The sequence below is a fragment of the Mastomys coucha genome, unplaced genomic scaffold, assembly GCF_008632895.1.
Source record: "Mastomys coucha isolate ucsf_1 unplaced genomic scaffold, UCSF_Mcou_1 pScaffold7, whole genome shotgun sequence".
Classification (NCBI taxonomy): Eukaryota; Metazoa; Chordata; class Mammalia; order Rodentia; family Muridae; genus Mastomys; species Mastomys coucha.
Window position 1 is genome coordinate 464,966 of NW_022196913.1, and position 11,993 is coordinate 476,958.

An 11,993-nucleotide genomic window follows, 5' to 3' on the forward strand; every position below is an offset into this window, starting at 1 on the left:
AACTTCAGTTGAGGTAACCTCTGCAAGCCTCAGCTCCACATTTACATTGGGTTCTGACCCTTTTTTTGGCAGGGCTGTGGTCAATAGAGTCTGAAGATGTTTCTCCAGAACCTGGAAATACAGGAAGAAAAACATATATTTGAGAACAGGGGCTGGGAGATGGCTCAGCAGGTAAAGAGTAGCCATGGTCTTTTAGAGGGCCAGAGTTCACTCCCAGCATTCAAGTCAGGCGCCTCCCTAACCTCAAACTCCAGCTTCTGGCCTCTATAGCACCTGCATTCGCATGCACACACACAAATCTTTATCTTAAAAAAGAGACTTTACTTTAGATGGGCACGATGGCACACGCCTTTAATCCAGCACTTGGGAGGCAGTGGCAGGTGGATCTCTGAGTCTGAGGCCAGCCTGGCCTACAGAGTGAGTTCCAGGACAGTCAGGGCTGCATAGTGAATGCTTACTTTCTCAAAGCATTGGTTAACTCCCAAGGAAATAGTGTTGTACTTCTGTGAATATCCTGAGACATTTCGTCCTGAGCTATCTTGAAGGATGGTATACATTAGTCAGACTACCTGCCATGATATTTATTGAGAAAGCCCAGTGCACAAGTGTTCTTTTTACACGTTCGCAGGAGATATTCACAATCAAAATACAGCCAACAGAATTAAGCACTTTACAAAGCCAGATTCCAGAAGGAATAGCATTCATACTGATTGAAATGATACTTCTACTTCTGTCAATATATCTTTTAGTAAAAGTTCAAAAACTGTAGTCAATATTTTTGTTAGTGTTATTTTAAGTCAAGTTTTCAAAATGGACGTCCTGAGAAAAGTCAGGCTAAGACGACTCGGAAGACCAAGTGCTGGCTTTAGTTGTGGGATGGGCTCTAGGCCTTAATAAGATGACCTAAGTCTTCTCCCACAATTTCTTCATTTTTAAAATGATTTTTAAATGAGTTCAGCATAGTGTGATTAATCATCTCCACACATAATTTGTTTTGTTGCTCCTCCTCCCTACTGATTTCTTTCATCTTCAATGTTAGTTTGGTCCATGATCCAAAGACTTGCCTGCATTCTTGTACTGAAACCAACACCAGTAAGACTATTCTTAAAAACCATACCTTTCATTTGATAGTCAAAAGTCAGCTCTTCTCCAGCCTTTATGGTTCTTGTAGAGAACAATGCTATCCTGGGCAGCCGAGTATCAAGGTTATCGATGAAAACACTAAACACCTGAAGATTTGGGTCACACTAAAAAAGAACAATAAAACCTGTTCAAGTTCAACTGCTAGCAAGGTGCCTCTATGTACCATATACAACTGTTAACTGCCCACAGGATCATTTTAAGTTGTCCTGCAAACTGCATGCACACTCAAAGTACAGTTTTCACATATAAGAAGATCTTAATCATCCATACAAGAACAAAAAGATACAAGAAGTCAGATACCCAATATGCTGCTTCCACAATTAATGAGATTTTGTCTCAGCTTTTTTTTTTTTCCTGGAGAATTTTAATCCAATTTTCACTTATAACATGGGCTTTTTCACTTGTAACCATTTAAATAAGGTGTGTGTGTATACTTTAAATAATTACAGTAATTTTTGGCTTTGGAGACAGGGTTTCTCTGTGTACCCCTTGTACTATCCTGGAACTCATTCTGTTGAGACCAGGCTGGTCTCAAACTTCACAGAGATTCACCTACCTCTGCCTCAAGTGCTGGGATTAAAGGCCATGGCTACCACCACCACCCGGCTAGAGTAATTATTTTAAAATAAAACCAGCACCATGGAACACATTTTTGTTTGTTTGTTTTTTGAGACAGGGTTTCTCTGTATAGCCCTGGCTGTCCTGGAGCTCACTTTGTAAACCAGGCTGGCCTCGAACTCAGCAATCCGCCTGCCTCTGCCTCCCAAGTACTGGGATTAAAGGCATGTGCCACCGCCGCCTGGTGGAACACAAATTTTATACTGCATAATTTCATTACTTAAACTTTTATTTGGAATTGTTCAGTATTTCAATAACACTAAACTATACATATGCAAGAAGATCTGATGAGTCATGCCAGGTAGGATGATGTCTGTGTTGGGCAGTAGAGCTGGCCTTCTATATTTCAAGGATCCTACATCTGGATTCAACAAATTGCAGAGTCAACTAACTATAGATTATGAAAGTATTTACTGAAAATACATACATTTTTCTCAATATACATTTTAAATAACTCAAAACATATTAACTGTGCATTTTAAAATATACCACTACGAATGTATTTTCAGTATTGCTATAGACACCATTTCTTAAATGAATGTAACCTGTTCTCTGTGGGCTGAGAATGAAGTCACTCACTCAAGTCAAATAGCTTTGACCATAGCAGGAAGTCTGTATCCAAAAATCATGCCTACAATTCATTCCTTGGCGCAGCAGAGCTGTCAACTCTCAGCTTAGCTACGATGGAGGTAAAATCCTTTGGTGATGTGAGGGTCATTGAAATACAGCCTTATTACAATGAAATCCAATGTTGAAAAATTGTTCTTATTTTGGGTTTGTACCACAGTAAGAGCTAAGATTTTAAACTCTACTAAATACAAAACAAACAAAATGTTCATTTAAGAAAATACTAGTAGTGATATATTATTTTGAGATATACAGTTAATATGTTTGGAGTTATTTAAAATTTATATTGAAAAAAATGTATGTATTTTCAGTATTGCTGTAGACAAGCATCTACATAAGACTGTTAAATTGATTGTTGTTTTATATCAAACAACTCTTGTAATACTCATTTTTATTGTTATAGTATTTTATAAATTTTAAGGAATGACAAAAAAGATATTGTAGGTATTGAAGGGGGGGTCTTTGGGAGGAGTTGGGGTACAAAAGGGAAACAAGAATGTGATTTAATTCTACTTACTTAAAATGTTTTTAAATGTTAACAATTCAGATGAATTAAAATCATGTAACTTTTCTCATCATAATGCAATAAAAATTAAAAAAATACATTTTTCTCAATATAAATTTTAAATAACTCAAAACATATTAACTGTATTTTAAAATATACCACTATGTATATATTTTCAGTATTGCTATAGACAAGCATCTACATTAAGACTGTTCAATTGATTGTTGTTTTATATCAAACAACTTTTATAATATTCATTCTTATTGTTACAATATTTTATAAATTTTAAAGAATATGACAAAATAAAAAAAAAAGCAAAACGAAAGGTAATGCAGGGATTAAAGGGGGGTCTCTGGGAGGAATTGGGGTACAAAAGGGAAAGAAGAATGTGATGTAATTCTATTTACTTAAAATAGTTTTTAAATGTTAACAAATTCAGATAAACTGAAATTATGTATCTTTTCTCATCATAATGCAGTATAACTTAAATCAATAAAAAAAGAAAGTTTATTTATTGAAAAGAAAATCACACCAGAGTCTTGACCATGTGCAGCTTGAGTGTTCGTGCCCTTAGTCCTAAACAGTAAGTATAACTTTATAGTCCATCAGGCATTAGAAGTAATCTATAGATGATTTAAAGTATAAAAGAGGGCTATGATGTCTCAAATTTAATATAAGAAACTTGTGAGAATGTTGATATCTGCAGGAAGTCCTTGAACTAATCCCCGGGATACAGAAGAATGGCTAAATCTCAGATTTATCATTAAGAAGAAATTATTTAAAACAAACACTTAAGCAAATCACACAACCAAAGAGGGAGTCCTGTGATCCACACACAACTTTTGGTAAGCAGTCTACCAGACAGTTTAACTTGGCTACGTCTTCTGAGGTCAGCTTTATGATATACCCTCTGAGCTATATTTTATTGTCTGTCATGTAGGTATAAATGATGATAGTACCAACCTTATTGCCTGGTACTTGAATGATGAAACTATGCAATATAAAATCTGAGTTCCACTGTGCTAATTTTAAGATAATTACTCCAATTATACACACTCTCTCTACACACACACACTCTCTTTAAAAAAGACTGCAGATCTAAGTTTTTCAAAGCATCAACTAAAAATTACAGAATGTTAATTTATAATTTAGGGAAATAATCCTGAATGTTCAAATGATATAGAAATCCTTAAATTTTACTTTAAAATGTTACCATAATGACATTAAAAACAAACAAACAAACAATAAAACCTAACCCTGTTACTTTTAAGCTCTATCTATGGAAGGATTGTCCAAGATCCTCAGTAGATGCCTGGGAGTGGCAAGAGTACCAAGCCCTATGTACGCTAGGGTTTTGTTCTGTACATACATACTTAGAGTATGTTAGCTTTACTTCAAACACAGTAAGAGACTGAAAGTTATAGGAGTGGCCTGTCTCTACAGAAATCTTATACTTTCACCTTGTGGCTTCGAGGACACACTTGTGCTTCTGGGCAATTACTGAGTGAATAGGGTTAGGGTTAGGGTTAGGGTTGTAACACTCTGGTGGTTGACCTGATAATCCAGAGGCTTGCTAAGTGACTGCCAGGCAGCACACATAGCATATACACACTAGGGATGGATCATGTCTATAGCACGAGACTTCAACTCCTAATCAGAATAACAAACAATTTAAAACTTAGAGTGAATTATTTCTAGAAATCTCCACTGGGTATTTTTGGACCACAGCTAAGTAGGCAACTGAAACTGTGGAAAGTAAAATGTGGGTAAGGTGAAGGACTACTATAAACATAAAAAATTTTTGTATTAACTTCATTAAGATAACTTTTTAATATTCTTAAAACATTTTACTTAACTCCCTTGCTTATTAATAATCTCCTTCTTCTGCTAGCAAGTTATCTATTTGGCCTATAAAGTTACTGGAAATTTTAAATGAACTGAGATACAAACACTGTTATAGAATGTAGTAATTGTCAAACACTTCAATATGTATGTTCATATTACAGCGATAATATGATTTAACAGAAGCCCTTATAATAAAATACTATGAATGGCTGTGTAAAAGTGATTGTCTTTCAGTTGAGGAAACAGCACTAATTTGAACCATCTTATCTCTAAGTGTTCCTTACACTGTGATTCACAAAATGAGATACATTTCCATATCGAGCTGCATCCACTGTGAACTCATCAGACTCATAGTCCAGATCAAAGAGGTAGGTGATCCCTTTGTTGTCATAGAACTGTCCCCGTCTCTCGGCCTCTTCACTTGTGATCACCTAAGGAGAAACAAAACAACACCACAAACAGAACAACTATAGCTTTACAGTGTTCCCTTTTTATGATAGGATCTCTCCAACTTCTGGACTAAAAAGATCTTTCTACCTAAGCCTCTCATGTAGGACTACAGATGACACTGTGTTCTGCAAAACCACAGAGTAGTACAGTACTATGGAATCAAAGAAGCATTAAGCTATTAACACTGATACAAATATTTAAAAAGAAATTCAAGTTTCTTTTTATCTATCTTATTTATCTATTTATTATTTAAATATTTAAATAAAAGATATATAGGAAAAAGTATTAAAAATGAGGGAAAGTGGTAAGAGATTAAAAGTATAATTTGAGATAAGATGAAATATGGTGCTTCATTATAATCAGGCTGTGCAAGAAGCTATCTACCTGTGCTATAAAGGACAGAGAAGAATAGAAGACTACCTTTACAAGAGTATGTATTCTCAATTGCTCTAAAGCACTGGTTCTCAACCTTAGTGCTGTGACCCTTTGATACAGTTCCTCATGATGTGGTTACCCCCAACCATAAGATTATTTTTGTTGCTACTCCCTAATTTTGCTACTGTTATGAATTGTAATACAAATATATGATGTGCAGGATATTTGATATACAACCCCATGAAAGATTTGCTCAACTCCTAAAGGGGTAACAACCCACAGGTTGAGAACCACTGCTCTAAAGGCATATTGTTCCTATCTGTGTTCCTATCAGTTTCTAAATGGAAACTGGTTATATAAGAGACAGTTTGTTTTAGTTTAATATGCAATGAACTATTTGGAAAGCTTGACTTTTCAGAAGATAGTCAGAAAATGCTTCAGCTCAAAAATCACACCCCAGGAGCTGGTGTGTAGTATAGCAGGTGAGCATAAGAGGCACTGGCTGGGTCCATCCGTTGCCACATTACCTCAAGTTCTTATGACCACAGCTTGATTCGGCTGAAGATTCCAACCGTGGTCAAGTGATACATAGCTACTAAATCTGGATGCTGTAGTTAAACTAAAGTCTCTGTGCCTCAGCTTCTTCATTTGTAATAACGAAGGTAACTGCTCTTTTACAGAGTTGAAGAGTAGAAAGGTAATGTTCTAAGATGCTTAGTTGTGTCCCATGATGAGCACTACGTTAATATGTATGCATATAATAGTTATTAAAGTAAATATACTAGTATTTGGAAATCAGAGAATGGTTTGCAGCTCTAAGTGGCCAGAGTTTACTTAGTGTTTTTTGATATAATAAATGCTTTTATACAATTTCACAATACCCATAAAGCATGTTTTACTTAATAATGCCCATCATGTCGATACAAAATAGGAAAAGAAATTAATCATATTGGGCCAAGTAATGAAATAAATGTAACTTCAAAGTTTCAATGACAGCATGTATGTAGGTAGCATGTATGACTTCCTTCTTAGGACTTTTGTGTAAATATAGTTGTTATATTTTAAAATTATATTTAAAAAATATCATAACTATTAACTTATTCTATTATCTATTTGCTCATATAAACTATGCCAATGTACCTTTCTCCTAAACCTGAAAATGAATTTTTACATATCTGTAAATGACAACATCAAAATATATCAAGTATTTACATTAATAAGTTAGAAAGTATAAAGCTCATACGCATAGGATGAATTTAATGTACCTCTCCAACATATTCCATGACAAAACTCATTCTTTTAATCTTCACAAGGGTTTTTACACCCCAGCCACAGCCATTGCTAGTTCTAAAGATGCACAGTGAATATTGTGTGCCTTTTTGTACAATCCTATTGGGACAATCAGGTCCACATCGACACCTTGAGTTGCATTCGTAGATGGGAGTGCCTGGCTGGATTTTAATTTGTTGGTTCTTATTATAAGCCAAAACAACTCCAGCTTCAGCAGGACAACACTTTTCAAAGAAGCAGTCTGTACATGAGCATCCAAAGGTAGCTTCACTGTTTAAGTTGATCCCAGGAGCTGGCCTGTATTCGTTAATATAGTAGAAGTCTAAAGGCGGGCCCTCCAAGTCAACAGTATTTTCAACAAATATCATCCCTTTGTGGTTCTTTCTTCTGTTGAGGTAATCTTGCCATCTCTGCAGAGCTATTCTTTGCTTAGCTTTCTGTACAATGTACTCAGCAACTGCAGGTCGCAAGGATTTGTTGTTTTTTGAAGCAACAGCTTTGTGTTTCCTTTCCTGAGATAAGTAAGTGCTCTTGTCAACAGAGAACTGCTGCAGGAGCTGTGGACACCTGAGGTTCCTCAAGGGCTCCCAGGTGTTTGTAGAGTCAGGCCATCCTTTCCACTTTACAAGATAATATTCCATACCCTTAAAATTGAAAAGAAAACACAAATCAGATTATGACAGTCTCTATAATGGCACTTTTCTTAATCCAAACTACATAGAGTAACAAATTTCTAAGAGAAAAATATGAGTCATACAAAATAAACTTTTGTATGCTATGTGAAACACAGAATTTAGTGGACTGTAACAACTGACAACAGGCCAACGAGTCCTAGCCAGGCAAAGATAAAGGCACTGAAATCTATGACTATTCTACCAAATAGTATTAGGTCAAACAAAGTATTTACCTTGATTATGGAAACAGGTGGTCCCAGAGCAAGCATTACGCTAGTGGCTCACATGGCTATTGTAGTTACATGCATTCTTTAAAGGTATGGAAACTTATGTCCTTCAGTGTCACGGTCAAGCATCCCTTAGATGTTTTAAAGATAAGCTGGGTAAGTCACTGGTAGCCACAGGTAACTAATGAGTTCCTAAAATGTGGCTACTCTCAAATGATAGACTTTGTGTATAAGCATTGCACTGAATTTCAAGAAAGTAGATGGGAGGAGGGAGAACAAACTATCTTTACCTTTAAAAATGACTGTATGTTGAAATATTTTATAGATACTGAATCAATTACTGAAACCAATTACTACCATGTATGTGGTTACCAAGAAATGCGCACTGCAGTGCACATCATGTTTCTACAAGTCCTTAATATTCCAGTGAATGCTAAGTAGCTAGCAAGCATGAAGGACAGCAAAGATCCACTTTTTTTTTTTTTTTTTTTTTGGTTTTTTGAGACAGGGTTTCTCTGTGTAGCCCTGGCTGTCCTGGAACTCACTCTGTAAACCAGGCTGTCCTCGAACTCAGAAATCCACCTGCCTCTGCCTCCCAAGTGCTGGGATTAAAGGCGTGAAGATCCCATTTTTTATCACCTAGTTTCTGGCCATCATGGTTTCTGAAATTTCTTTGTACACAGTGGCTGTTTTCTTTCCTCAAGGTCAGCAGATGCCATTGCTAACGGCCCTATTTAAAAGGAGTTCATGTACATGAGTAAATTCTAAAGTAATGTCTTTCAGTAATTAGTTCTTCATTTTAGACTAGCTAGCACATATCCACAGGCCCTAAAGTAAAGCCCAGAAATGTTCTTGAAATATCAAAGTGTGTATATGGGGGGTGGGGGAGGGAAGGCTCAGTGGTTAAGAACACTGGCTGTTCTTCCAGAGGACCTGGGTTTGATTCTCAGCACCCACACAGCAGTTCACAACTGAAACTCCAGTTGCAACACCCTCACATAGACATACGTGCAGGCAAAACATCAATACACATGAAATCTGTTTCGAAGTAACTGAACATCACTTGCTGTTTTTAGATTTTTTTTTAAACAGGACATCTATTTCTGTGTATATACTTGTGTGGGTGCTGTCCATGGTGCGTGAGTGCAGGCTGATGATGGTATGTAGTTCTCTACTTCCACCAGTGGGTCTCAAGGATTAAATTTAGTCTACCTAAGCCATCCAGCTGGTGGCTATTTTCTGAACTTGTGGATATTTTAAAAACTTATTACTTATTGCAGTACATTTGCCTATGAGAATTTCAGTAACTTCTACCATAAAGCAGGGATAGACATAATAGTTATTTCACTATTTATTACCCCCCACCCCTGCCCAGCATACACATAGTACTAGAGCTTAAACTCCAGGCCTGACACATGTCAGTCACGCATTCGCACTGAGGTAACCCCAACTGAAACCCATGACTTCAGAATAAATTCCCTATGGTGTTTGGCATATTGCTAAGATACAAATTGGGTTCAAAAATTGTTGCACAGTGGGCTGGAGAGATGGCTCTGCAGTTAAGAGCTAGCTGCTCTTCAAGGACTCAGGCTCAATTCCTAGCACCCACATGGAAGCTCAGAACTGTCTGTAACTCCAGTTCCAGATTATCTGACACCCTCATACAGCATGCATGCAGGCAAAACACCACTGCACATAAAATAACAATAAACAAATATTAATAGTTACACATCCACAAGTGAACTTACTTTATTATCACTATCAATATCTTAATGTTTATTATGTCCTACTCATCCATCAGTAATTCTTATGAATTGAAAAACTCAGTTTCATTTTGGAAACTGTTCATAATATATTGTTTTTTTCCTGTTAAAGTGTGTTTAAGATGTGAGGCTATGTAGTATACACATATTTACATAATTATGTATGTATGGTCATTCCAGAGAGGAGAAATGGAGGAGAAATGAGGTTCAGCAAACTGAACCTCAACTGAGGCCTAACGATGTCTTCCTCTAGTCAGGTAATGATAATTTGGAACTGTTGGTACCAGATCTACTTACACCGAAGTAGATATGAGAGCCAACTGGCATTGTCTTAACTCATCTATTCCCTATAATTCTTACGTTTTGACTTCTGACCCCAGAAGAAGGCAATGAAACACTGGTCCTTTTACTGCAGAAAACAATAAAAGCCAAGTGCTGGCACTACGTTCAGAATTACATCACCACCTGCATGACACTTAGGACACCACTAAGGCTCACTGCCCAGATGGTTTCCTCAACTGCTTAATCTTGGATAAGGCCCTTGTGTTTAAAATGACCAAGGCTTATATATTACTACATTGTTAGCTACTCAATTTCTATACCATAAATATACTTATTTATACTTATACAGAATTGATAAGCAAAAGAATAGAGGATGGGCCGAGCAGTGGTATCGCACGCCTTTAATCCCAGCACTTGGGAGGCACAGGCAGGTGGATCTCTGAGTTTGAGGCCAGCCTGGTCTATAGAGTGAGTTCCAGGATAGCCAGAGCTACACAGAGAAACCCTGTCTCAAAACAACAACAACAACAACAACAAAAACAAAAAAGAATACAGGATTGATTTTGACAGTTTGGAAATTTTTTTTATCTCTGGTTTGTAGTCTTATTTTAAAAGCATATTTTGTTTTTAAAATCTAAAAAGATTTCTATCTTTGAAAAATAAAATTATAAAAACCACTAACTTATAAGGCAAATTTAATTAATTCAGTAACCTACAATTCCAAATAAAAGCTAAAAAAACCTTTTTGGCTTTTATCAGACCTAGGAGGTCTGATGAACTACAAGGTATAAAAAAATCCCTTTGGGAGAAAAGCAGTATGTGAAACAAACATCAATGCTTCCATTTCAATATTAAATGCCAAAATAGCACAACCATACTATTAAGACAGAAAGAAGGAAATCTGTGCAAGGCACATAATTTTCAAAAAGCACGGAGGAAAGTAGTAAAAACTATACTGTTAAAGACTGACAGGTTATTTTTATGAATGGAACATAGTAGGCTAGATAAAAGCAAAACCTGTGGCTTTTAAGCAAGCATTAAAAAAAAAAAAAAAAAGAAAGAAAGACACCAAAGTAAAGACATGGGTGTGTCTAGTTCTAAGCTGAGAATGTTAAAAGGGCAACACTATGCCAACAGTTGTGGACAACCCTAGGCACCCTGCTGAACTTTACTGTTGGCCACTCCAATACTTCTTACAATCCTTAGAAACCATGGTCCATGGGAAACTTAAGGACAAGTGCATTTAACTCCACTTTACAATCTAATTACCAAACCAATTGAGCCTTCTGTCCTCAGGTAACCTGACCTCTCTATAGCAGTAGCCACAACTTTACATTCCTTAGAAGTCAATATATGGTTTTCTCTGTATTTTTGTTCTTTTTCTACTTTCTTTATGGCCATGGCTTCTTGGTTCCTCTGTATTATACTTGTTTCTCTTTTTGAGACTCTGAGAAACACTCTAAAGCCATATGTCACACAGGCAACTCTTTAGGTAACTCCAGGTCACTAAAATTCTAGCTCTAATACTCTTTATGGGCAACCTTTTCACCTCAAATACAACAATTATATGCTTTACCTGCTGCCCATATAGCCAGTAGCCTCATGATGCCCAACTGATGCTCAGGAACTCACCTGCTTTTCCTAAACAGACTTTTTGTATGACTCATCAAGGTGACCCTTATCTACCTACTGTCACACGCTGAAAAGCAGGTAGGCTATCTTAATTCCTTCTCTCTAATCTAGTCCATCATCAAGTCTCATTAGAGATGGGCTTCTTCCTACCCATCTCTATTACAGAAAATTAGTTACTTCTGGCTCTCAGTTCTTATCTGGATTATCATACTAATCTTCTAGATTGTTTCCCTGCCTCCAAACTGGTAATTCTCCAATCTATCCTTCACGATGAAAGTATAAGATTAATTTTATAAAAACAAAAAAATCCACAGAACCACTTACTGCTCTACTGTGCTTTGCTTGCAAATTGTTGCAAATTCCCCTGCTCCCTACACAGCAGTTCAACCTTCCATTTATAACAGAGCTATTCTTAGTCTGGTTGCTGGGGCAAGGGAACATCATAGAATGCTTGCCCAACAAATCCAAGGCCCTGGGTTCCATTCCCAGCAACACAAAACAATCCCAAATTCTTCCTCAGTAGGGTGTAGTGGTTCACATGTATAGTCTCAGCTACTCCAGA

The 11,993-nt window shown here is 36.6% G+C and overlaps 1 protein-coding gene and 1 long non-coding RNA gene across 9 annotated transcripts in view; one reads left to right on the top strand and one right to left on the bottom strand.

Annotated features, from left to right (window-relative positions):
- The window catches only part of Suv39h2 (suppressor of variegation 3-9 homolog 2), an 18,099-nt gene continuing 6,106 nt past the window's right edge, over positions 1-11,993 (bottom strand). For 5 of the 8 annotated variants that reach the window (XM_031359525.1, XM_031359529.1, XM_031359531.1 and 2 more), the window contains 4 exons: positions 6,829-7,497; positions 5,023-5,169; positions 1,118-1,247; positions 1-111 (listed from right to left, as the gene is read on the bottom strand). In XM_031359525.1, the coding sequence (XP_031215385.1) occupies positions 5-111; positions 1,118-1,247; positions 5,023-5,169; positions 6,829-7,497 (1,053 nt within the window). In that variant the 3' untranslated portion in view covers positions 1-4. Of the gene's footprint in view, positions 112-1,117; positions 1,248-5,022; positions 5,170-6,828; positions 7,498-7,760; positions 7,781-11,431; positions 11,454-11,755; positions 11,916-11,993 lie in introns of those variants that run through there. The other 3 variants (XM_031359526.1, XM_031359530.1, XM_031359527.1) reach the window with 3 other exon arrangements.
- Positions 3,489-11,993, top strand: part of LOC116082672 — a 13,730-nt gene continuing 5,225 nt past the window's right edge. Inside the window, exons 1-3 of the long non-coding RNA XR_004115383.1 lie at positions 3,489-3,738; positions 5,013-5,106; positions 9,698-9,774. This is a non-coding gene — a long non-coding RNA (uncharacterized LOC116082672). The remainder of the gene's footprint in view (positions 3,739-5,012; positions 5,107-9,697; positions 9,775-11,993) is intronic.